Source organism: Parambassis ranga, chromosome 1 (assembly GCF_900634625.1).
Source record: "Parambassis ranga chromosome 1, fParRan2.1, whole genome shotgun sequence".
NCBI lineage: Eukaryota > Metazoa > Chordata > Actinopteri > Ambassidae > Parambassis > Parambassis ranga.
Window position 1 is genome coordinate 18,920,844 of NC_041022.1, and position 25,866 is coordinate 18,946,709.

The window sequence follows — 25,866 nt, forward strand, 5'->3', positions numbered from 1 at the left end:
AAGAAATCTGACAGTTTAATTCAGTGACATTCAATTTAAATAATCAGTCCATCCTTGTTTTTGTGACATAATCTTTTAAACACCTTGTGGAAATTTATCCAAATTAGGAAATGTTATTTAGATGCCAAATATGAACTGTATTCATTTTAAGGTCAAAGAGAGTGGTATAAATCTGGTAGTACATGTGTCAAATTGAAAAACAAAAAATCATGTATTCCCTCTGAAAGGCAGGTGTTTTCCCTTCCCCTGTCATACCTGCGTACTTTTACTTGAATACAGGTTCTGGGCTATCTGCACAGCCTTTTGTGTCGGTAGTATCAGCACTCTCACAGTCAGGGCAGTCTCCTGGCCAGCAGAGGCCGCTGTGGGGCGTCAAACCCCGTGGAACTATTCTGGCTTCCGGAAGAAGGACTGCAGCATGGCGGGTGTATTTTCCCTTCATCTCTTGCCTTGCAGCCAAATATTTTGTCATAACATTACAACATCAACAAGGGCAAAATAAAAGTGCAGCGGGCTGTATGTGGGCACAAACGTCCGGCTCGGAGCGCGGTCTGCCGGCAAATGTCGTGACATGAGTCAGTTTTTGGTGAGTTTTTTGCCTCCGTGTACTCGTTAGCTCCTCACTCTCCTCAGTACCTTTTCTATACTGTGTGTGCTGTCGCTGCAAATGTGACGCTGACCCAGAGGACTGTTTATTTGCTCTGTTTATAAGTGATAGGGATGAGCTCAGTGAGACATAATACAGATGTTCAAAGAAGATGGAGAGGTGTTCCGGTGTAGTTTCAGCACTGTGTACTCTTCATTATTACATATAATAACAACGTTATTGATACACTTCACATCAGACAACATCATCACCCACAAACTTAATGTCCGAGAGTAAATACAGGTTGCAAAACATTAAAGCCCAGGTCTTGGTGTTAGACTGTGTGTGTGTGTTGAAGGGTGAAAGAATTTATTATGCACTGTTCACATACATTTACAAAGTTTTTACAAGTGTTAATTACTTAATAATGTGATTTTTATAAGTGTTTATGTGTTAGGAGTTTTATAGAAAATCAAAGTAATTCGAGGATACTGAATGTATTAAGGGGTGTGGAATTTCATTGTGTGTCCTATACCCTTGTTTTTCTGCTCTCTGGAGAGAGCTCCTGTTGGTACGAAGCTAAGGTTGTAAATCGAGATCTTGACAGGAAGAATGTGCTTGTCTCCTGAGTGCTTCATAGAGCCCAGTTTAGGCAGGAGGTGGGGGGGGGGGATTACAGATTACAATTGTTTAATAAATTGTAATCTAAGACCAGAAATTATCTACTTCTTCCTCATCAAAAAACTCTGGGAGGGGATCAGAAGAAGAAAGGGAATTTCACCTCGACAGTGTGTGGACATTAGACAGACAAGAGCCAGGAGGAGCAGAGGCTATAGGTCAGGTCATGTGACTCCTAACAGCCCCAACCAGATGTGATGAACTCTGTCTTGTTTGTTCTGAAAAGTGTGAAGCTAGAGTAGAAATGTCAGAATGCTCCTTCAACATTAGGTAACAATAAACCTTTGTTTTGTTTTTGAATCAAAAGAAAGGGTAAATTGGACCGGGCGGTCAGTGGTGGTGGCAGGGCTCATTGAGTAAGAATCCAACACACAGAGGTACAGAAAGAGAAAAGTTGCTGACAGAGATAATTGGAACGTTTTGGAAAGCTTGGCTTTTATCGGCCCGTTGTGTTGACGCGGCGCTGGATTAGAATTAAAACTCATTAGTACACAGTACGTTATCTGCACATGGTGTCTCATCAGAACCAGCGGATACTGCACACAACGAGAGACTACTTCAACCCACGGGTCTTTAAACACACCACTGGTATGAAATCATTCAAAATTCACCAGAGAAGCTCACTGACTTGAACTGCAAGCATAGTGTGGAAGTGGCATGTATAATGTTGGTTGATGCAATTAGTTTGTTTTTTTTAGAAAATGCTGTTATATGTTTAATTTCACTTTTTGGTAAATAATAGGAAGCAGAAAGAGAAAAAAAAATAAAGAATATTTTATATAAAGTTTGAAAACTGAATTAAGAGTGATCTGTTTATGTGTATTTCCCTTTCTTTAAAGTTTATCAACCTGACTAATTCTTTAGTAGACTTGGACAGAGTCTTGACTCTTTTTATTTTGGTACCGTATTTGGAACATAATTATGCCCATGTGTGCAAATGTCTCCTCTACTTTACTGAAAACTGTATAAGATAAGATAAGATAAAACTTTATTAATCCCAAAGGAAATTCTTGAAAAATATGTTCCCTGACCGGGAATCGAACCCGGGCCGCGGCGGTGAGAGCGCCAAATCCTAACCACTAGACCACCAGGGACTGTACATGTGTATGACAAGCTGCAGTTGTATGGAAGGACTATTACTTGGTGCCAAAAAAGACATTATGGACTCACAAAAAATGTAGACATAGTTGTCAGCTATCATTTTTTTACATGTGCCCTAAAGTTGCAGAACCCCTCTTTTTGGGTGCAGAACCAAAAATTGAAATTAGAAATTAGAAGTGCCCTAGTACCTTTGTGAAGTAATGCAAATATAATATGCTGTTCAGGTTGTCCAGCCCAGAGGGCCCTGAAGAACACTTAAAGACGCAGCCACCCTAACAGGACCACTGCAGGCTCTATGTCTGATATCTTCAGTCAGTCAGAGGTTCTATAACCTTATTTAGTGAGCTCCTCACACACCCAAAATTCAATATAATGTTCAAATATTCCACAATTAAAATGTGTTGATGTCAGCAACTTTTAATTAACTGATATTCACTTTTAAGTGTTTTATTTTCAAAGAGGCCCTCACCTGTTAAGATATGCTGCTTTGTTTTTTGCAGTGGAGAACTACATGAAAACTTATTGACTGCAGTTACTTTTCTCTTAATGTTGTAGAGTTTGGTTATGTTGCCATCTGTGTAAAACAGTTGGCTTCAACAGCACCACTAATAACCTCCTTGAGCTCGCTGTAGGTGTGTGTTTTGTGTAAGTCACTGACTCTAAAACAAACTTGTGTTTATTTTTCAGTTTACCTTGATGGACCTCGCTGGCAGACAAAGTGGGTGACACCTTAATTCCTGATTGTGGAAAGTATCTCCTGTAAATGAAATGAAAGCTGCATTATAAAACTAGCAATGGATGAAAAAACTGTGAAAGTGGAAGAGGAGCTGATAAAACAGGAGCTCTCCTTGGAGCCACTCCCAGAACCGCTGCTGATAATCCTGTCCCCACCTCCATCTTTCTTACCTGTCCATGGTAAACCCAGCATCCTTTGGCCTAAATGGCTTAAATCCTTTGAACACTATATTAAAGCACTTGGTGAAAAAGAGCTGATTGACTACACTAAATGTTTACTCCTAAAAAACTGCCTTGGCCCAGAGGGGGAGAATATCCTCACCACACTGATCCCGAATGAAAGCACGTACTCGGCAGCCATCTCAGCGCTGACTGCTTACTTCAGCTGTGATCAGACCACTCAGATGCACCGCCTTAAATTCCACCAAAGGGCTCAGATGCCTGGAGAAACTTTACATCAGTTTGTCTTAGCATTGGAAGAACTGCTGAGTCCTTGTAACTATGGACACTTACATGACAAACTTATCCTAGAACAGCTGATCGAGAAGACAAACTACCCACAACTCAGAGAGAGGCTGCTGCTAGTTAGGGACACTTTAACCTTGGAGACAGCATTGGTTATTGGTAACGAGGTGGAATCTGTTTTAAATGAGCCCCATCTGTTTAAAATTCATGAGGTCTGTGTGGATATCGGAGACGATTTAGACCCCCCTGTTCAGAAGAAGGCCAAGCGTGGAAGGCCTCGGCGTGGTGAGGAAAGAAAAGAAACAAAACCACTTAAGGTTAAAACCTCAACAACACGCAAAGGTCGCCCCCACAAAAACAGCAAGCAACAGCACAAGAAGAATGTTCAAGATAAGCAGTCGTACCACGTGACCCAAGACCTCAAGAACCAGCACAGTACAAGCCAACATGTCTGCACTACCTGTGGGAAAACCTTAGGGAGCTCTGAGGGGTTAGAAAATCAGAAGAGGACGCACAAGTCACATGTTCTGACCTGTGCGGAGTGTGCTGAAAAATCCACGAAAGTTGTGAAAAAAAGAGGGAGGCCACGGCGTGGGGAGGAGAGGGCAAAAGTAAAGCCATGCTTTAAAAAAACCCCACAAAGGCACAAAGATAACTACTACTACAGCAATGATAAGCAGTACTATAGTGACGGTGAGTCTAAGAGTGCTAGTCAGGTTAATCGGGCAGATAATATAACATGCGATGATGAAGAAGCCTCATCATCATCACGAGGATGGGAGGATGGAGCTAGCAATGGTGTCAGTGATGATACTGAAGCCTCATCATCAAAAACTAGTGATGACAATGATGAAGAGTTTGTCCCAGCTTCAATCAACCTGAAAGGCCCCTGCTGTCCCTTGTGCGACAACAGGCGCTTCAGAGATGCAAGCAAGCTTGCCAGACACATGCGGACGCACACAAAGGAGAAGCCGTTCACCTGCTCCCTCTGTGACACAACTTTCAGCCAGTCATACCACATGACCCGGCACATGAAGAACCAGCACGGTGTGGGACAACACATCTGCCGTACATGTGGCAAAGGCTTAGGGAGCTCTGAAGAATTGGAAAAACATAAGAAGACACACATGACAGAGGTAGAAGAATTCACTGATGTTGGAACATTATCTCATCACACCCTGTCACACGTTAAACACCAGTCTGACAAAAAGGTACAGAGATCACAGCCAAATGATGGTCTTGAAGTGAAAACTGAAGAAATGTCCAGCGGCAACATAAGCTCCAATAATGGTGACTCTCAGGATAAGGAATGTGATGCTAATGTTAGCAGCAGTGAGGCAACATCTCAAGATGGAGGCAGAAAGAAAGAAGTTGATCCAGCGTCTAACACAAATGGTCATTTTTGTCCTGTTTGTGTTGGCAGGCGCTTTAGGGGGGCAAACAAACTTGCCAGACACATGAGGACACACACAAAGGAGAAACCCTTCAGCTGCAGAGTCTGTGCTAAGACCTTCAGCCAGTCGTACCACATGACCCGACATGTGAGGAACCAACACGGCCTCAGCAACCACATCTGCTCCAAATGTGGGACAACCTTTAGTACCTGGCTGGAGCTGAAAGCGCACAGGAAGACTCATGCTGAAGACCTTACATGTCTTGTCTGTGATGAACAGTTCATGGAGAAGTCAGCCTTTGCAAGTCATCTTAAAACACACAAGAGGGTTCGCTCTAGCCCTCGGAGCCTCACCTGCAGCTACTGCGGCAAAGTGTTTGGCCGAATGTATCATTTGAAAAGGCACATAGTGACCCATCGCAAAACCGCAAACGCTGAGTGTTACACTTGCCCCGATTGCCAGAAGGACTTTGCCTTTCCAGAAGATCTCAACAAACACCTGGAGATTCATGAGAAGGAAAACAATGGGACGTGTCCCAAATGTGACGAAACCTTTGGCAGTCCAGAAGAACTGGAGAAACACATGGAGGCTCATCGGAAGTCTTACTCCTGCAGCATTTGTGGGAAGAAGTTTAAGGTGGAGTATGCACTGAAGAAGCATGTGCATAGTCACCAAAATGGACACTACTACTGTTCACTGTGCTCCAAACACATCCTCAAACTTTCTCACTATAAGAGGCACATGATGGTCCACAGGAGACGAGAGTCTAGATGTCCACACTGTGACACTGTCTTCCTACAGTTAACAGCTCTGAAGTATCATCTGCGGACTCATATTGAGGAAAGGCCATACCAGTGCACCATTTGTATTGAAACCTTTGTGGAGAAGGAAGATCTAGAGCAGCATTGCCTCAAACACAGGAAGCTCAGGAAGGAGCGGCCCTATTCATGCACTCGCTGTGATTATGCTTTCTGCACACTGATGGAGCTGACAGAGCACATGAGCTCACACGAGGGGGAGCAGCCGTTGGTCTGCTCCGACTGCGGCAAGACTTTCCTGAACAAGAACAAGCTGGAGAAGCACCTGTCCATCCACACAGGCGAGAGGCCTCACCTCTGCTCCATCTGTGGCAATGGCTTTCCCTCTTCTGCCAGCCTCAGGTTACACAGCCAGATCCACACTGGAGAGAAACCTTTCAAGTGTTCACAGTGCACTAAGACCTTCAGTTCATCCAGCGGCCTGCGCCTGCACAGCAGGCAGCACATGGAGGTACGGCCCAGCTATAAGTGCCCCGAGTGTGGCAGGACTTACGGCCGCATGACAGAGCTGAAGATGCACCAGCGTTACCACACGGGTGATAAACCATACGCATGCACCTGCTGCAGCAAGCGCTTTATCAGCAAAGACAAGCTGAACGTCCACATGCGGATACACACAGGGGAGAGGCCTTACTCTTGCCCCCACTGTGGACAGACATTTACACAGACCGGGGACAGAAACAGACACATCAGTAAATACCACTAGATTCATATTGTAATGCAGCTACAGTGAAGCTTTGGTTGTTGTTTTGTTGCCTTTTGACTACAGTAAAGTTCATTTGAGTTTGTAAACTTTGAGTGTTTTAAACTTCGTTCGGTCTCTTTGAAAACATGGTAACCAGTGGAGATGAATTTCTTGGATTTTAGGTCAGATGTATGTGAACAGAAGCAAGTCACATAAGGTCACATAATGTTTCTACCAAAGTGTACGAAGGAGCCATGTGTACAAAATAAATATGAATATTTTGGGTTTAATTTTTTTCATAATTCATGAATTATGTGCTTTAGCTGACTTGATGAAGTTAAAGAAACTAGTTTCAAAAATAGTTCATACAGCATTCACTGTCATGAACTATGAATGAGTCATGAATGAATGAATATTCAATGCAACAATTCTGCATGATGGTCAACTTTGTGCCTGGCATGTCCTCATAAAACACTGAACTGTCACACTAATGAGCATCTTGTGAACTTTGACACAACTGAATACAATCACAGTCGCTCAACCGGGCACTAAAAGCCTTCAGAAGTCACAGTCCAGTAGTCTTCTTCTTGTTCATGTCAATGTATGTTGTCAACATGTGAATTTATTTTCACTTTCTGATATTTTTGTTGAAGTTTATCTGTAAGAAAGCATTTTGTAACTCTATTTAGAAAAAGTGCCATGAAAATAAAACTACTATTCCCTCTGCTGGTAGTACAACTGTGTAAGAATGTAAGTACACTGTAGGAAAGTAAGTCATATAGGTTTAGAATTAAATGAGCTCTGTGAAGAAATGTGACACTTAATTGTCCTCTTTTGACATGTAATGAGCTGCTTTATGACCAAGCAGTATCAGATAAGCTTCACTGGTATCAGCGGTATCTTATTGTCAAAACATTCATTTTAATGAATCAGTGTTGATAAAAGCCCTGCAGGCATGAGGAAGTCAATACAACAGATGAGAAATTAATATTAAATCGGGATAATAAAGAAAGGTTATTCCAAAAGACATTGATAATGACTTTTGTTCTGTCTGACACTGTGATAATCTCATTCTGTAATGCTTTTATTTTATTTGGAAGATCTGTCCTTGCAACATTTTTGTACTTTTGCTAAAAGATTTGAATCCATCTTGGACTGGAGTACTGCCTCTGATCAGTACTACAATCATATTTAGCCGGCTACATAGAGTTAATATTTAACTTTTAAAGTTAATAAACACGTTTTAAGTTAAAATGTAAAATACAATAAAACATCCGATCCGACAGGGGGCAGCACACACATTTCAGGCAGGACAGATCGCAGCTAGTTTTGTTTTTCGCTAGAGGAGCAGCGTCGGAGCAATATGGGTTTGAGCAGCATTAGCTTCAATAGCTTTACGTCTTCCGCTGTTAAACAACCCAGTCAGTCCATATTTTATCTTCTTTTCGTCTTATTTGCGTTGTAAGGTAACTTGAGTTATGTTAACGACCTAAAAGCTTAAGGTAACCATAAGTAAAGCAACGTTAAAGTGTGTATAAGCTAATGTTTATGCTAGCAATGGTTTGGTACCTAGCCAACTAGCACGTATATATTATCTATGAGCTAGAAACGTCTCGTATAAGGTTGCAAAGCTTGTTTTGTTATCTGCTAGTGCTAGTCGGACGAGTGGATAAGGTGTACATTTTTTATGGGAAATATTGTGTAGGCTCTTATCTTTAAATAGACAGGAAGTGAAGTAAGTTTCAACTGATGGCTGCCACAGACGGTCATCTTGTATGCATAGTAAGATTAGTACAGCTACCGTTTTCTAAAATATTGTATATTAATAAAGCTAGCTTTAAATAAAATAGCATTACGCGTTACGCTTTCTGCCACGAGTATTCCCTTATGGCTGCTTTAGGCTTTACTCCTGCCAGTCAGCAGGATATCTTTAGCATTGAATCAACACGATCCGAAAACAGGCAGTGTTCTGAGTGGGGATGAGGCTAGGCAGTTTTACGAAGACTTAATGAAAGATGACAAAAGTCAGAGCTGGATCATGCACAAAGCATCAAAATAGATAAAAAGAACAGCGATTCCATGAGAAGAGTGCAGCAGGTTCAGACTTCTGTAGTGCAAAGTGGTGGAAATGAAGGTCATCAAATGAGTGGCACAAGTTACTCAGAAAGGTCCCAGGAGCTCCAAGGACTCAGATTACTGCGCTGTGCCCATGAGGGGGACATCACTGGCCTCAAAGACCTGCTGTCAAGAGCGGTCGACAGTAATTATCAGGTATAATATTTGAATGTCAGTGTCTTGTACTGGACATATCTTTACATTTGCTTCATGAGCTTGTATTATCTCCCACAGGATACTTACTTTTGGACGGCTCTTATGTGTGCAAGCTGGTCAGGCCAAAGATCCGCAGTTGGGCTGCTGCTGCAGCATGGAGCAGCCTGGGTTGGAGTGGTAGATATACAAGGCAGGGATGCCAGAGACCTGGCACTGGAAGGTAAAACATCTCAAACCAGATTAACAACCCTGTAAAATGGTATTAAAATAGAACTCGTTGTTTTTTTCTTTTCCAGCGGGCCATAATAATGAAGTGGTGGAGGAATTGATGGGCTTTGGGAAAAGTACTTAGAGGGACTCGCAGCATAACAACAGGTTAGCACATTTTGTATTTTCCACAGTGGAAAAAAAATACTTTTTTCAGATAGGCTGTGCAATAGACTACTAAAAATAAGATTGCAAAGGAACAGGCATTGGAAGAGGTCATGTTGGTGCAAAATAGTTGGTTCAAACTTTTCTCTGAAAGAACCTTAATTTACAAAGTGGCTGTTCCAAGAATCCTACATCTTCTATTGAAAATAAACCTACCGGTAGTTTAGTTAAATGGAGAGTGGTGTGCTCAAAGCAAAATACAGACATAGAGGAGGAGTGTGAGTGGAGCTGAGCTCTAAATGCAGAAAGTTTATATATCTAAGTCCTGCACATAATTCTGCAAAAGATTAATTCTCAGTAATACCAGTTATCAGATTAAATCATTACATACAGTCATCATTCAAAAGTTCAAAGCAATAAAGATACAAGCCATTTTTGTACCAGGCTGTAAACACATTAATTTATAGTTCTAAAGATGCCCATGTTAACATTGAGGTCTAAAGTCCTCAGATGAGAAAAGTAAACTTGTCCTTTTAACATGTCTCACTCATTCCATATCCGTCTTTTTCACTGCAGTCCTCTCCAGCATCAGTGGTGTGACGTGTGTCATAGCGAGTGCAGCGGCAGCTTGTCATCACATCTCTCCTCCACTCTGCATCAGTTCAATCTCCGGCGTCCTCCACCTACCCCCTACTATTGCCTCTTCCTATCCAGCAACAGCTACAAGATGATGGTTCGCTGTGGTTGGAAGCCAGGAAGGTGAAAAGAGTGAACATGTTTGTAAAGCTGCAAGGTGTTTAAAAAGGTTGTGTTGACACTACCACAGAGCTTATAATATGTCTTTTTTTGTTACCTAGTGTGTCATCTTCATGGTGACATATTATTTATTTGGTAATAAAATGGATAATTTTGTATGTAAAAGTTTGTTTGTAGTATAATTAAGCAACTGCTGTTGTCCTGTCCTGTTTGATTAGTGAGTGAGTGAAACTACACAAGTCAACCACGAACTCTCCCTTTGTTGGAGCAACAGGTACCTTTTTATGTTTTAGCACAGCGGCAGACATGTCCTGAGCAGCATCTTGTAACACTCGACCATCATTTTACAGTCAACGTTACCACAAAAAACAAACTAGATTCAAGATTCAAAGCGTTTATTGTCATATGCACAGTATAGAAACTGGTTTCCCTGTACAATGAAATTCTTTCTTTGCTGCTCAAACTGAATGCCACAAAGTCAAAATAGAATAATTTGCAAAATTTGCAATTTCAAGAGCAAAAAAATGCAAATAAGTACACAAAATATAAACTATGCAAGTAAATGAAGCTTTATACATAGAAATGTGCATGTGTGCTACATCAGCTGTTGTGCAATTGAGCAGAGAATGAATCATAGTGCAAAAACTGTCAGGAGGTAAACAATTGTACATGTTATTGGACTGGATATTAAGGTGCATAAAGAAATAAATAGATAAACAGTATTGCAGTTACTCTTACTGCATGTAAACATGTCAGTATGTATGTGTGTTACATGTCAGTGTGTAAACAGTCAGTATGTGCGGGGTACAGTCCATTGTTACAGACTCCTGTCAGCTGTTGAGGAGTCTGATGGCAGAGGGAAAGAGAGAGTCTGGAGAGTTCCTGAGTCTGGTGGTCCTGCACTTCACACTCCTGTACCTCCGGCCTGAGGGGAGGAGAGTGAACAGACCTTGTTGGGGGTGGGAGGGGTCCTTGATGATGGAGGCAGCTCTCCTGTGGACTCTGCGCTGGTAGATGCTCTGCAGAGAGGGCAGAGGAGTCCTGGTGATCTTAGTCTTCACCAGGCGTTTGCGGTCCATGGCGGTAGAGCTGCCATACCACGCGGTGATGCAGCTGGTCAGGATGGACTCAACGACGCAGCTGTAAAAGCTGCTTGTGGGGGATGACTGTATAGAACGCGGAGCTGTAGTCAATAAAGCGCATCCTGATGTAGGAGTCTTTATTCTCCAGGTGTGAGAGGGGAGGTTGAATATGGAGGTGAGAGCGTCTGTCAGCTCGTTGGCACATGCTCTTATAGCTCGTCCAGAAATGTTGTCTGGTCCTGCCACTTTGCAGAGGTTGATGCTCCTCAGAGCTTTGTTCACCTGGGCTGATGAGACGACTGGTAGGGGTGAGGGGGGTGCAGGGGTCCAGATGTCTGTGGGCCTCCTCTCTGTGTGGGCAGTGGAGGTCTCGAAGCGGGTGTAAAAAGTGTTGAGGTCATCGGGCAGGCTGTCTGCGGAGCTGATGGTGTTAGAGCTGCTTCTGTAGTCTGTGATCTGCACATGCACATGCCCCCGGAGTCAGCAGTGGAATAGAAGCCGCCCAGATTCTCTCTGTACTGCTTCTTGGCTGCTGTGATGGCCTTTCTCAGTCCATACTTCGCAGCTTTGTACTCAGTCTCACTGTAAATGCAGTGGAGTTAGCACGCTGTGACGTACCTGGCTGTTTATCCAGGGCTTCTGGTTGGGAATCTTCCTGACTTGAATGGTAGGCACAATGTTGTCCACACAAGTGCTGATGTACCCAGTCACATAGTCAGCATAATCCTGTACACTGACAGAAGAGTCCTCCAGAGTGGCTGCAGCTTTAACCATACCCCAGTCTGTGGTAGCAAAACAGTCCTGCAATGTGCCCTCAGTCTCAGGTGTCCAGAGCTTAACCTGTTTGATGACTGGATTTGATTGTTCGAAGAGGGGAAATTTCTTGAGGCTGCTGCCAAGCGATGTCATATAATGACCGGCAAGGCGCGCCACACCAGTTAGTACACTGGAGGCACTGCAGGTAAAGTGCCACACAACAGTGACTAGGGAGGAGTTGAGATCGAACCACCAATTTAATTGGATTGGATGCTCTACTACTACCACTGCCCCAAAAAGACCACATTGCACTGGCCGGGAAACCAGTGCTCAGTGGGACATCACCAATCTAACTGTGAACCACAGCGACCTGTTAAAGGGCCCCCTTTTGACAGAAACTCTCCGTAGGCCCAGAAGAACCACAGACTCCTTTCCTTCCCTGTTCTACATACTATCTCTCCCCCTCCCCAAACATTTCTCACTCACACTTTTCTAAAAGTTAAGCCACACCCAGCTAACCAGCATGACATAGGAAACACTTCTCCCCAAACAGGAAGGAAACATACATTTACACATGCACATATATTTTTCTCATTTTTGTGGTGGTGCCACAATCTCACTGTGTTATAAAAGAGCTGGATCTTTATAATGTTTGAGAGATTGCGTCTCAATGACTGGAGACTTTAGTTTGTTTACATGTTGATGGATGCTTTCAAGATTTTTAAGAAGCAAACCATGAAGTCAAAGACCATTAGCCGGTGATGACACAACATGTGGCCTTTATTCTGTCAAAATCCAGTCTACTTCAGATGTTGTGCAACAACATTTTAGAAATATAATGTGTATCACAAATTATGCAACTTTTCCAATTGCATTATTAAGGGAAATAGTGCACACTTGTGCTCAATTCAAATAATCTACGTCATGAAATAACTACAAGCAGGTTCATTACATGTCATCGTTACAAAAATGCTTCACTTTTGATAGTGACGATTTTTTTTTTCCAACAACATTCTTGTAATCATAGCAAAGTCCTGCAGATACACATTTAGTCTCATATCATCACTTCCTAGTTGCACTTCTCTCCTCCTGATGTGACAGAACGTGTCAGCAGCTTTAATTTGATTGGTCGAAGAGGCCCAACGAACAACCCTGGGTCCATCTGCAAAGGGATCTGGGGGGCAGACAAACTGCATAGTTTGTTCTCAAAAACAAATATAGTTCACCATGTTGACTAAAGTTTGTAATGGATGCATAATAATCACCTCTGTCTCTTTGCAGACTGAGAAACTGTAGTTCTGCAAAATTTCCACCAAGGCCAGTTTAATCATCACCGTAGCAAACCGGATCCCCACGCAATTCCTTGGCCCGACCCCAAAAGGCAAGAAGGAGTATGGCTTGATGTGCTGCTTGCTCTCCTTACTGAATCTGTAAAAACACACACGTACATGAAGAAATGCAAGTTGTGTATTGAAAATCTGTGAAAATTTACAGTGCATTCTGGCAGCTACCTGTCAGGGTTGAACGTCTCTGGCTCTGGCCACAGCTCGGGGTCACGGTGCAGGGCGTAGACTGGAACCGTAACAATCATGTCCTTTGGAATTGTGATTCCATTAATCTTGACGCTTTCTTTGGACATTCGTTCCAGACGTGCAGAGGAGGGATAGAGCCTTTTGACAAGAACATTTTTAACATGTCTGTAGTGGAATAACACTTAAGACCATTTGCTTTGGTGTAGGTCAGATAAAAGAGTTTGATTCAGTGTCAAAATACAGGTTAGTAAAATGGTGTCAATCAAGTAAAAGCTAATTACCTCACACACTCATTGAAAACACAGTCAAGGTACTCCATCTGCACCAGAGCTTCATACTGGATGGGACCCTACACAGTTCATATTAGAACTTGTTTAAACACCACTTCATCAGTGAAATAAAATGGAAGAATAAACCCATAAACCTCTGCAGGGCCTTGAAAAAGTACAGTTACAACCACAAACTTGATGCACTAATCAGATTTTTATTTGCTTATAATGTTGAAAACCATGTATCATTCATTCCACTCCACAATTATGTGCTACTTTGTGTTGGTCTAGTACATAAATTACACTTAAGTTTGTGGTTGTAGAGTGACAAAAAAAGTTCAAGGGGTATGAATACTTTTTCAAGGCCCTGTTTTGTACCTTGTTTGGGAAAGTAGAGTCTATCTCCTCCTGCAGGCGTATCATGACATCAGGATTTGTGGCCAAACAATAGGCTAAGAAAACAAGAGTGGTGGTGTTTGACTCGTAACCAGACATCACAAACATTGCTGCCTGGGAGAAGATCTCGTGATCAGTAAGACCTGACGGAGAGAACCAGACAGACAGGAACGTGTCAGACCTGAGATGCGAAGGCATGTAAGCATGCTTCATGTACATGATGAAGCACATAGTTACCCTGATTTAGCTTGTTTGTTTCTGGGTTCTGAGAGTTGATCATATATTGAAGGATATCTCTCACATTCTGGAAACAGGTCAGATACAGTCAAATGCAAAACTAAATACTTTCCCCTGAAAATAGTTTCTATTTGAAGCGGTGCTTATAGATAACATTTTCATTACTTGAATGAAAATAAAATTAGTAAATGGAAATGTTCCAATCCTTCTACATTATTGCAGCCTTGGTCATTTACACTATTAGAGGTCAGCAGTTCCAGATTAGATACCAATGGTTAGAACCTCCTCAGGTACAACAGATCTCCTTGTGCTTATTTTTCTGTATGTGATTACTTTCAGGAGTGGATGCAGGTGTGTGATGGAACTGCTACAGAGCCTTACCAGCTGTACAACAAATGCTTAGTCGCTGCCAAACAGACTCTGCTGCTCAAGGCATTCAGAGGACATCCATTGCTTGGATATGCACTCTGTATTTCTGCCTGGCTCCCTTCACCTCTACAGGCCTCAGCTCCAACCCAAGTACCTGTCTGCTAGACTTAGCCCTAAATAGGACCTGGAGTGCTACCCTCCAGCCACATGACCATTCAGCTATAGTTCAGAAGCAGCCACTTTGCTGCCAGTTCCTACCACCATCAGACCCCCCACCACAAAGGCACCATACAAAAGATAGTATGAAATGCAAGCTCCATGCATTTTACACAGATCAGGGCTCTAGAGTGCGACCATTTTGGGCGCACATGCGACCTAATTTCTCAAAGGTGCAACCAAAAAATATCAGAGGTCGCACCGGTACGACCAGCTGTAAGAGGGAGATACATTCTCTGCGACTCTCAAAAGTCTCCCTGTGGTCCAGCAACAGACACACATCAGGCTCATATCGTGGTCTAAGCCAATCAGAGACGGTGAAGGGCGGGACCTCTGTGTGTGTGTCTTTGAAAACGTGTCTGCTGCGGTCAGCTGAGACCGAACATTCAGAAGAAGAACGCGGACATATGCTGCGTAGAGCTGATGCTGTGTGATAAAGCTTGTTCCATACTCCACGAGAACGGAGAAATCTGTTCGTGTTCCCGAGGTGACGAGAACAAAGTCGTTTCGGCCCGGACTTTTTAAAACGTGTGTGCAGAACTCATACGGCCCTCTGACTGTAGCACGCACACACAGACAGACAGGTATTAAAGACGTTTCGCTGCTGAACAGCAGAAACCGCAGTTTAAGTGAACATACAGCGGAGGAGGAGGATTTGTTGCTACTATGCTAATTTGCTGTTGACCTGAATGAGTGATGATAACGAGCCGGTTCAGGGAGGGGGCGTGACGTGCTCGTAGCATCATCACAGACTGAACAACCTGTGTGGTTCCATCCATGAAGGCCGAGCAGTCAGCTGGTTTAAGGAGTTATAGAACATGGTTACATGATGAACGCCCATTTAAACAGTATTGTTATTATCCTGCTACAGTGGAGCATTGTCTGCCAGTATGATATCTGCATACAGCTGAAACTGTAACAGACAGAATGAAAAGTCCGTCAGCTGGAGCTCAGCTTTAGAAAGAGAGGAGACAGAGGAGAAACTGAGGAAGAAAGGTGAGGAAGATGAGAGAAGAGATACTGTAGCTGCATTAAAAACGTGTTGAAGAAAACAAAATATATATCTCAATCACAACTATTAAATAAATAAAGGTGTATATAATTTAAATAATTTTGAATTCCCATTGCCAGATAGATAAGTGAGGAGCGACAGCCAGAAAATACAGAGAGAAAGCAAACAGGGAACTGAAGAGTGCTGTAACTTTGAATCTTCATGATGGATTTCTGACAGGCAGACCTGTTGGCTGGTTTGTCCATAATTTGAATGAGTACTCTCAGTATATGTATTTATTTATTTGTATTTACCTGTGTTCATTAAACAAGGTCCAAAGTCAGTTTAGGATGATATGTGATTATTAAGCCCGTTCATATTTCCTAGAGATCAATTTTTGGACCTCAGTATTTCTAAAACTTTGGCTACAGCCCTGTGAGGCCGTCAGGTAAACAGTAGATGTAGCTGCAGATGATGAGAGAAGATGAAAAGAGCTTCTGTATTAGGATAGGTGTCAAGTTAAGGCCTGATCCATAAAATATATGGACAGTGATTAAAAAACAAACTGCTGTGTGATGTGTGATGCGGTGCACCTAACTTTTGTGCCGGTGCACCCAAGAAAAAAAGGTTAGGCGCACCGGTGCAACCAGTGCAAAAAGTTAGTCTAGAGCCCTGCAGATGCTCATAAACCTTGACGTGACTTGATGTTTAACCTCTCTTTATACTAATTTTCAAACTTTCTTGACTTGTATAACTATTCTTTAAACTGTAACCCCCACATTTATCTTTTCCACAATGAGGTCCAATAGTGGTCCACTATAAGACACATAAGATTATATCCATATAAAAACAACCCGTTGTTGTGTTTTTGTTCGAACCTTCTTTGAACTATCAGAGCGCTCTGCTTTGATCTTATCAAAAATGGTTTTAAAGTATGCAGTAGACGACTTGGAGAAAAAGGAGACGTCCATTAGCTCCAAGAGGGGAAGTAAGAAGGGAAAAAACCCTGAGAAAAAAAAAGAGGTAAAAAAAATTAGATTTTAGAACAAAAGACAGAGAAAGAAAAAAACCCTGAAAAACAGTACCTTGCAAGATGAAAAGACGTGTAGGGATTTTGAACAGCTTTGAGGCGTGGGTGATGAGGGCACTCGAAGGGTTATTGATTGTGTCCATGTCCACACTGAATGTACAGCTCACCATCACATCGATACTGTAGGGTCCCAAGAACCTAGACACACACATGCAGTAATACTGGCCTTACAGTGATCTGCTGGTTAACTGGGGGCAGTATGTTTACAGCCAGTCCGATCTTTTAATCATAATTTTAAATCCACCAAAACCGTTCATAAAACATCAGAAGGTAGCACTCTGGAGTTTGCTACGTAACATCATAGCATCGCTACTCACTCTTTGATATTAACAACTTCTCCATTCTGGGCCTTAGACTGAAGGCTGCATGTCAGTTTGTGGGAATGATGTTTCATGGTGCTAAACATCTTAAACACAGACGGAGAGAGACAATTAAATAAAGGGGTGAACACGAACACGGTATATAAGTGCTAAGCTCTTGTGTGTTATCTCCTCATTCTCCTACCTCCTTTACACGACCAGAGGTGAATAAGGGAGAGAATATGTTGCGAATCCGTCTCCATTGATCATCTTCAACAATAGACACAGCATCATAGAGATCCCCATTCAGACGCAACCTCTGTAGAGGGGCACAATGGTCAGATTCATATGTGTCTGTGTTCACAGCTGATGATACCAATGTTATCCTACCATCAACATATTTTCCCAAAATTGCATTAATTAGACATAAATGAAGCATGCACAGTAACATAGACAAATAAATACTATGGGCGCTAATACATCAGTAAATGAAATTTCCTCTGGATGTTAAATTATCTTTCAATCTAATTATTCCCTGATTTTGAAAAGGGATTAAACAATGACCTTTACCTCTGTTTTCAATTAAAAAAACTGATGACATAGTTGCCTTGCGATAACTTTGCACATTACCCTGAAAACAACATTCAAATGCTTCATGGGAAATGGATAGTAAATGAACTTGTATAACTTTCTTTCCAGCCTGTCACAAAACCTATTTGTCTATTTGTGTTCAGTGTGTGTGTGTGTGTTCTCACTCTCCGGTTGGTAAAATAAGTGAAGCTTTCCTTCACCAAGATAGTTTTCAGCATGTCAGGGTCCATCACTGCCAGTACAGGAGTCCTGAGCGCATACTGAACGTGCAAACAAAACCATGTCTAGACTATTTACTGTGAAACTGGTTTGTAGGACAACAGCGTTGACTGAAAACAGCAAAGTAACAAAGATCAAAACCATGCATTAGAAATGCTGTTTAAAAATACTCACCCCCATACTCTGCCATACTTTTGAAAAGACTCAACATCAGCCAGATAATAAACCTGATTATAAGGAACACACATACATCATGTAGCCTACTGTGCCTTTCCACACAGTGAGTGACAAGTGACAAAAATGATGAAAATCAATCATTTAAGTTATTTACATACAGGGTTGTCCTGGGTAACCGTCCCCCAGTACATCACAGGCTTTGTGCCTGGGACCCCTAATTTCTCAAATACTCCAAAAGTCCAGTAGCCATACCTGCACAGAAGAGAAGAACCATGTGTATGAAGTCAAACATGCACAGCAAAAACTAAGCTTTCAGCTTTTTAACAGGAGCCTGTCTCTTACATAACAAATATGCAGACAAATACGATGAGTAGAAGCCATGATTCTAGGGAGAAGAAAGGAAGGAAGCCCATGGTTGTCTCATGCGCAGCTCGTCTCTTGCGCAACTTGCTCAGCTGAGTTGTGGTTCACTTTGTGAACTGAACTCTGACTGCGTAGTCTGGAGGTGTGGTCACCAACACACTCACGTACACACAGACATGTATCAATATGTTTTTGTATAAGCACAGACTAGGAGAAAACGTGTTTAAGAGAAGCTATCTGACAATCATTTATTTGAAATGTGCCAAATTACTCTTATAAATAATCTAAAAAATCAAAGGAGCTCAAAGCTGTTCTCTTAAACTCTTTTTTTCCGCCTTAATAATCAAAGCTGTATAATTTCGTTGTATATATAATTTAAACAAACATGATGGTGACCAAACTAATAAAACTGATATTACTGAGATTATTAAATGCTTCTCAGTTCCTTTCTGTCAATCATTCACCTGACGTTGCTGTGTTTGCTACAATAGGTTAAACTCTCACACACTTCTGTTGTCACGCAACAGGTGGGTGCAGACGGGGATAAAAAAGCCTGTGGTTGTGCTAAAGGACCTCAGAGAAGGCTGTGTTTCCCCTGAGAGAAGATGGGCTACTTTTTCTTTTTGTCAACTGAAACATGGACCCTGCAGGTTGCCCTCATCACACTGCTGCTTGTGTTAGAGCTGTCTCAACCTTTTTCTCTCTTTTCTTGTTTTACAGGTATACCTATTGGCCATATGGGACATTCAGGAAATTGGGTATCCCTGGTCCAAACCCTGTCCTGTTTTTTGGCACCATGCTGGCATACAGAAAGGTTAATGAATGTTTTGTATTTTCTATGTTTTTGTTAAGTGTGTATTTTAGTTCAACAAAGTCACTGAGTCTGAAACAAACTTGTGTTTATTTTTCAGTTTACCTTGATGGACCTCGCTGGCAGACGAGACAAAGTGGGTGACACCTTAATTCCGAAAAGAAAGTATCTCCTGTAAATGAAATGAAATCTGCATTATAAAACTAGCAATGGATGAAAAAACTGTAGTAGAAGAGGAGCTGATAAAACAGGAGCTCTCCTTGCAGTTGGAGCCACTCCCAGCAGGCCCAAGGCATATGCGAGCTATGCAGTCGCTTAGGGCCCCCAAGAGCAACAAAAGTCCATGATAAAATATATATATATATATATATTTTTTAATAACACTGATTAATACAAACAAGATGGTATGGTAATGATAGGGGGTATGTTACACACACAGTGCAGCCTATAGGATGATGAAGCATCTGATGCTGAGGTGGTGGTATGAAATTTTGCTTAGGGCCCTATAAAGGCTTGGGCCGGCCCTGACTCCCAGAACCACTGCTGATAATCCTGTCCCCACCTCCATCTTTCTTACCTGTCCATGGTAAACCCAGCATCCTTTGGCCTAAATGGCTTAAATCCTTTGAACACTATATTAAAGCACTTGGTGAAAAAGAGCTGATTGACTACACTAAATGTTTACTCCTAAAAAACTGCCTTGGCCCAGAGGGGAGAATATCCTCACCACACTGATCCCGAATGAAAGCACGTACTCGGCAGCCATCTCAGCGCTGACTGCTTACTTCAGCTGTGATCAGACCACTCAGATGCACCGCCTTAAATTCCACCAAAGGGCTCAGATGCCTGGAGAAACTTTACATCAGTTTGTCTTATCATTGGAAGAACTGCTGAGTCCTTGTAACTATGGACACTTACATGACAAACTAATCCTGGAACAGCTGATCGAGAAGACAAACTACCCACAACTCAGAGAGAGGCTGCTGCTGGTTAGGGACACTTTAACCTTAGAGACAGCATTGGTTATTGGTAATGAGGTGGAATCTGTTTTAAATGAGCCTCATCTGTTTAAAATTCACGAGGTCTGTGTGGACATCGGAGACGATTTAGACCCCCCTGTTCAGAAGAAGGCCAAGCGTGGAAGGCCTCGGCGTGGTGAGGAAAGAAAAGAAACGAAACCACTTAAGGTTAAAACCTCAACAACACGCAAAGGTCGCCCCCGCAAAAACAGCAAGCAACAGCACAAGAAGAATGTTCAAGATAAGCAGTCGTACCACGTGACCCAAGACCTGAAGAACCAGCACAGTACAAGCCAACATGTCTGCACTACCTGTGGGAAAAAGTTAGGCAGCTCTGAGGGGTTTTAAAATCAGAAGAGGATGCACAAGTCACATGTTATGACCTGTGCGGAGTGTGCTGAAAAATCCACGAAAGTTGTGAAAAAAAGAGGGAGGCCACGGCGTGGGGAGGAGAGGGCAAAAGTAAAGCCATGCTTTAAAAAAACCCCACAAAGGCACAAAGATAACTACTACTACAGCAATGATAAGCAGTACTATAGTGACGGTGAGTCTAAGAGTGCTAGTCAGGTTAATCGGGCAGATAATATAACATGCGATGATGAAGAAGCCTCATCATCATCACGAGGATGGGAGGATGGAGCTAGCAATGGTGTCAGTGATGATACTGAAGCCTCATCATCAAAAACTATGATGACAATGATGAAGAGTTTGTCCCAGCTTCAATCAACCTAAAAGGACCCTGCTGTCCCTTGTGCGACAACAGGCGCTTCAGAGACGTAAGCAAGTCACATAGTGACCCATCGCAAAACCGCAAACGCTGAGTGTTACACTTGCCCCGATTGCCAGAAGGACTTTGCCTTTCCAGAAGATCTCAACAAGCACCTGGAGATTCATGAGAAGGAAAACAATGGGACATGTCCCAAATGTGACGAAACCTTTGGCAGTCCAGAAGAACTGGAGAAACACATGGAGGCTCATCGGAAGTCTTACTCCTGCAGCATTTGTGGGAAGAAGTTTAAGGTGGAGTATGCACTGAAGAAGCATGTGCATAGTCACCAAAATGGACACTACTACTGTTCACTGTGCTCCAAACACATCCTCAAACTTTCTCACTATAAGAGGCACATGATGGTCCACAGGAGACGAGAGTCTAGATGTCCACACTGTGACACTGTCTTCCTACAGTTAACAGCTCTGAAGTATCATCTGCGGACTCATATTGAGGAAAGGCCATACCAGTGCACCATTTGTATTGAAACCTTTGTGGAGAAGGAAGATCTAGAGCAGCATTGCCTCAAACACAGGAAGCTCAGGAAGGAGCGGCCCTATTCATGCACTCGCTGTGATTATGCTTTCTGCACACTGATGGAGCTGACAGAGCACATGAGCTCACACGAGGGGGAGCAGCCGTTGGTCTGCTCCGACTGCGGCAAGACTTTCCTGAACAAGAACAAGCTGGAGAAGCACCTGTCCATCCACACAGGCGAGAGGCCTCACCTCTGCTCCATCTGTGGCAATGGCTTTCCCTCTTCTGCCAGCCTCAGGTTACACAGCCAGATCCACACTGGAGAGAAACCTTTCAAGTGTTCACAGTGCACTAAGACCTTCAGTTCATCCAGCGGCCTGCGCCTGCACAGCAGGCAGCACATGGAGGTACGGCCCAGCTATAAGTGCCCCGAGTGTGGCAGGACTTACGGCCGCATGACAGAGCTGAAGATGCACCAGCGTTACCACACGGGTGATAAACCATACGCATGCACCTGCTGCAGCAAGCGCTTTATCAGCAAAGACAAGCTGAACGTCCACATGCGGATACACACCGGGGAGATATTCAATGCAACAATTCTGCATGATGGTCAACTTTGTGCCTGGCATGTCCTCATAAAACACTGTCACCTGTCAACTGTCACACTAATGAGCATCTTGTGAACTTTGACACAACTGAATACAATCACAGTCGCTCAACTGGGCACTAAAAGCCTTCAGAAGTCACAGTCCAGTAGTCTTCTTCTTGTTCATGTCAATGTATGTTGTCAACATGTGAATTTATTTTCACTTTCTGATATTTTTGTTGAAGTGAATCTGTAAGAAAGCATTTTGTTACTCTATTTAGAAAAAGTGCCATGAAAATAAAACTACTACAACTGTGTAAGAATGTAGGTAGGAAAGTGAGTCATTTAGGAATAAACAGAATTAAATGAGCTCTGTGAAGAAATGTGACACTTAATTGTCCTCTTTTGACATGTACTGAGCTGATTTATGACCAAGCAGTATCAGATAAGCTTCACTGCTATCGGCGGTAAGGTTATCTTATTGTCAAAATATACATTTTCATAAATCAATGTTGATAAAAGCCCTGCAGACATGAGGAAGTCAATACAACAGATGAGAAATTAATATTAAATCAGGATAATGAAGAAAGGTTATTCCAAAAGACATTGATAATGACTTTTGTTCTGTCTGACATTCTGTTTAATAGTCTCTCTGTATAATTTGTTTTATTTGGAAGATCTGTGCTTTCAACATTTTTGCACTTTTGCTCAAATCATATTCAGCCAGCTAGATAAAGTTAATATTTAACTTTTAAAGTTATAAACACGTTTTAATAGTTGAAACGTAAAATGCAATAAAACATCCGATCCGACAGGGGGCAGCACACAAATTTTAGGCACGACAGATCGCAGCTAGTTTTTGTTTTCCACAAGAGGAGCAGCATTAGCTTCAATAGCTTGACGCCTTCTGCTCTTAAACAAACCAATCAGTCCATATTTTACATCTTGTTTTCGTCTTATTTGCGTTGTTAGGCAACTTCAGTTATGACGACCTGAAAACTTAAGGTAACCACAAGTAAAGCAACGTTCAAGTGCGTAAAAGCTAATGTTTGGTAGCTAGCAAGCTAGCACGTATATGGGATCTATGAGCTAGAAACGTCTCGTACAAGGTTACATAGCGTGTTTTGTTATCTGCTAGTGGTATTCGGATGAGTGGATGAGGTTTGTGGTTTATGGGAAATATTGTGTAGATTCTTGTCTTTAAATAGACAGAATGTAAAGTAAGTTTCAACTGATGGCTGCCACAGACGGTCATCTTGTATGCATAGTAAGATCAGTACAGCTACCGTTTTCTAAAATATTGTATATTAATAAAGCTAGCTTTAAATAAAATAGCATTACGCGTTACGCTTTCTGCCACGAGTATTCCCTTATGGCTGCTTTAGGCTTTACTCCTGCCAGTCAGCAGGATATCTTTAGCATTGAATCAACACGATCCGAAAACGGGCCGAAAACAGGCAGTGTGCTCAGTGGGGATGAGGCTAGGAAGTTTTACGAAGACTTAATGAAAGATGACAAAGTCAGAGCTGGATCACGCACAAACCATCAAAATAGACAAAAGAACAGAGAATCCATTAGAAGAGTGAGGAGAAGAGCGCAGCAGGTTCAGACTTCTGTAGTGCAAAGTGGTGGAAATGAAGGTCATCAAATGAGTGGCACAAGCTACTCAGAAAGGTCCCAGGAGCTCCAAGGACTCAGATTACTGCGCTGTGCCCATGAGGGGGACATCACTGGCCTCAAAGACCTGCTGGCAAGAGGGGTCGACATTAATTATCAGGTATAATATTTGAATGTCAGTGTCTTGTACTGGACATATCTTTACATTTGCTTCATGAGCTTGTATTATCTCCCACAGGATACTTACTTTTGGACGGCTCTTATGTGTGCAAGCTGGTCAGGCCAAAGATCCGCAGTTGGGCTGCTGCTGCAGCATGGAGCAGCCTGGGTTGGAGTGGTAGATATACAAGGCAGGGATGCCAGAGACCTGGCACTGGAAGGTAAAACATCTCAAACCAGATTAACAAACCTGTAAAATGGTAGTAAAATAGAACTCATCTTTTTTTTTCTGTTCCAGCGGGCCATAATGAAGTGGTGGAGGAATTGATGGGCTTTGGGAGAAGTACTCAGAGGGACTCGCAGCGTAACAACAGGTTAGCACATTTTTGTATTTTTCTTAAACTACAGTGGAAAAAAATACTTTTTTCAGATAGGCTGTGCAATAGACTAGAAACGTAGAATTGCGACGAAACAGGCATCGGAAGAGGTCATTGTTTGTCATGTTGGTGCAAACTAGTTGGTTCAAACTTATCTCTGAAAGAACCTTGATTTACAAAGTGGCTGTGCCCAAACCTAGTCTATTGATATGGAGAGCGGTGTGCTCATTTTCCTTTGTTTGGGTGGAAATTTCCTAAAGAGACTAAAACAGTTGTGTCGGCTAAATGTCTATTCCATAGACTCTAAATAAATATGACATGACGTGCTTTGCTCACCATTCAGAGCCTCTGTATGGGAGGCTCTGAATGGAACCATATTGACAACATCTGAGTCCACTTAAAGCAAAATACAGGCATAGAGGAGGAGTGTGAGTGGAGCCGAGGTGAGCAGGCGAAAGTTTATATATCTAAGTCCTGCACATAACTCTACAAAAGTTTAATGCTCAGTAATACAAGTTATAAGACTAAATCAGTACATACAGTCATCATTCAAAAGTGCATATCAATAGAGATATAGGCCATTTTTGTAACAGGCTGTAAACACATTAATTTATAGTTGTAAAGATGCCCATGTTAACATCGAGGTTTAGACAAGAAAAGTAAACTTTCCATATCCGTCTTTTTCACCACAGTCCTCTCCAGCGTCAGTGGTGTGACGTGTGTCGTAGCGAGTGCAGCGGCAGCTTGTCATCACATCTCTCCTCCACTCTGCATCAGTTCAATCTCCGGCGTCCTCCACCTACCCCCTACTATTGCCTCCCCCCATCCAGCAACAGCTACAAGATGATGGTTCGCTGTGGTTGGCAGCCAGGAACAGGCCTTGGCCCAGAGGGAGAGGGGACCAAACAGCCAGTCCCTACTGTGTTAAAGAGGGATCAGATGGGTTTGGGGTACGGACAGGGGAAAAAAGCAAAAGTTACTCACTTCAAAGCCAGAGATCATGATGCCATCAAACCGCCATCCAGAGACAATGAACAGAAGGGGCAGAAAGGACAGAAAAAGGAAGAAAGTAACAGAAAAGAGCAAAAAGATAAAAACTGGGAAAGAGATTTTCGTACCTCTTTTTATCTTTGACACTTGCTCACCAAGACTTCTCCCCCAGGCAGATAAAAAATGAGGACACGTTCGTGTGTTTTTAGGTAAAAGAGTGAACATGTTTGTAAAGCTGCAAGGTGCTTATAAAGGTTGTGTTGACACTACCACAGAGCTTATAATATGTCCCTTTTTAGTACCTGGTGTGTGTGAATATGATGTATGTCATCTTTATGGTGACATTTTTTTATTTTGTAATAAAATGGATAATATTTGTATGTAAAGGTTTGTTTGTAGTATGCAGTTGTCCTGTCCTGTTTGATTAGTGAATGAACTACACAAGTCAACTATGAACTGTCCCTTTGTTGGAGCAACAGGTACCTTTTCATGTTTTTACCGCAGCTGCAAACATGTCCAGAGCAGCGTGTCACTCCTCAGTGTTATCAAAGAGTTGGGTCTTTGATAACACTTGCGCCTCAAAGACTGGGGGTAAGATATTAGAAATATAATG

At 42.4% G+C, this 25,866-nt stretch overlaps 4 protein-coding genes, 1 non-coding gene and 1 pseudogene across 9 annotated transcripts; 4 read left to right on the forward strand and 2 right to left on the reverse strand.

Annotated features, from left to right (window-relative positions):
* The first annotated feature begins 409 nt into the window (after positions 1 to 409).
* On the forward strand, positions 410 to 7,456 carry LOC114434615 (zinc finger protein 271-like). Its single transcript, XM_028403937.1, has 2 exons — positions 410 to 586; positions 3,053 to 7,456. Exon 2 carries the CDS (start codon positions 3,160 to 3,162, stop codon positions 6,481 to 6,483), a length of 3,324 nt encoding a protein of 1,107 aa, XP_028259738.1. The 5' UTR covers positions 410 to 586; positions 3,053 to 3,159; the 3' UTR covers positions 6,484 to 7,456.
* On the reverse strand, positions 2,287 to 2,358 carry trnae-cuc (transfer RNA glutamic acid (anticodon CUC)). The gene has a single exon. It is a non-coding gene; the product is annotated as a tRNA-Glu (tRNA).
* Positions 7,457 to 7,790: 334 nt separating the features above from the next.
* On the forward strand, positions 7,791 to 10,026 carry LOC114434670 (G patch domain and ankyrin repeat-containing protein 1-like; annotated as a pseudogene).
* A 2,421-nt stretch (positions 10,027 to 12,447) lies between these two features.
* On the reverse strand, positions 12,448 to 18,565 carry LOC114434633 (cytochrome P450 3A30). Of its 5 annotated transcripts, none has more exons than XM_028403974.1 (14): positions 18,428 to 18,565; positions 18,244 to 18,337; positions 18,083 to 18,135; positions 17,854 to 17,949; positions 17,304 to 17,417; positions 17,117 to 17,205; positions 16,795 to 16,937; positions 16,588 to 16,715; positions 14,134 to 14,200; positions 13,879 to 14,039; positions 13,513 to 13,580; positions 13,211 to 13,369; positions 12,965 to 13,127; positions 12,448 to 12,889 (listed from the first exon to the last, which is right to left on the reverse strand). In XM_028403974.1, exons 3-14 carry the CDS (start codon positions 18,086 to 18,088, stop codon positions 12,674 to 12,676), a joined length of 1,410 nt encoding a protein of 469 aa, XP_028259775.1. In that variant the 5' UTR covers positions 18,089 to 18,135; positions 18,244 to 18,337; positions 18,428 to 18,565; the 3' UTR covers positions 12,448 to 12,673. The 5 variants fall into 5 exon arrangements, with proteins under 5 accessions (XP_028259775.1, XP_028259787.1, XP_028259766.1 ...); XM_028403986.1 differs by having other exon boundaries at positions 12,448 to 12,873; positions 17,854 to 17,950; positions 18,075 to 18,135; XM_028403965.1 differs by having other exon boundaries at positions 17,854 to 17,950; positions 18,075 to 18,135.
* Positions 18,566 to 19,005: 440 nt separating this feature from the next.
* On the forward strand, positions 19,006 to 22,207 carry LOC114452615 (oocyte zinc finger protein XlCOF19-like). Its single transcript, XM_028432058.1, has 3 exons — positions 19,006 to 19,262; positions 19,360 to 19,395; positions 20,342 to 22,207. Exon 3 carries the CDS (start codon positions 21,245 to 21,247, stop codon positions 22,205 to 22,207), a length of 963 nt encoding a protein of 320 aa, XP_028287859.1. The 5' UTR covers positions 19,006 to 19,262; positions 19,360 to 19,395; positions 20,342 to 21,244.
* Positions 22,208 to 22,965: 758 nt separating this feature from the next.
* Positions 22,966 to 25,619, forward strand: gpank1 (G patch domain and ankyrin repeats 1). Its single transcript, XM_028403997.1, has 4 exons — positions 22,966 to 23,887; positions 23,966 to 24,107; positions 24,185 to 24,260; positions 24,956 to 25,619. The coding sequence occupies exons 1-4, from the start codon at positions 23,483 to 23,485 to the stop codon at positions 25,395 to 25,397; spliced, it is 1,065 nt and encodes a 354-aa protein (XP_028259798.1). The 5' UTR covers positions 22,966 to 23,482; the 3' UTR covers positions 25,398 to 25,619.
* Positions 25,620 to 25,866: the final 247 nt, after the last annotated feature.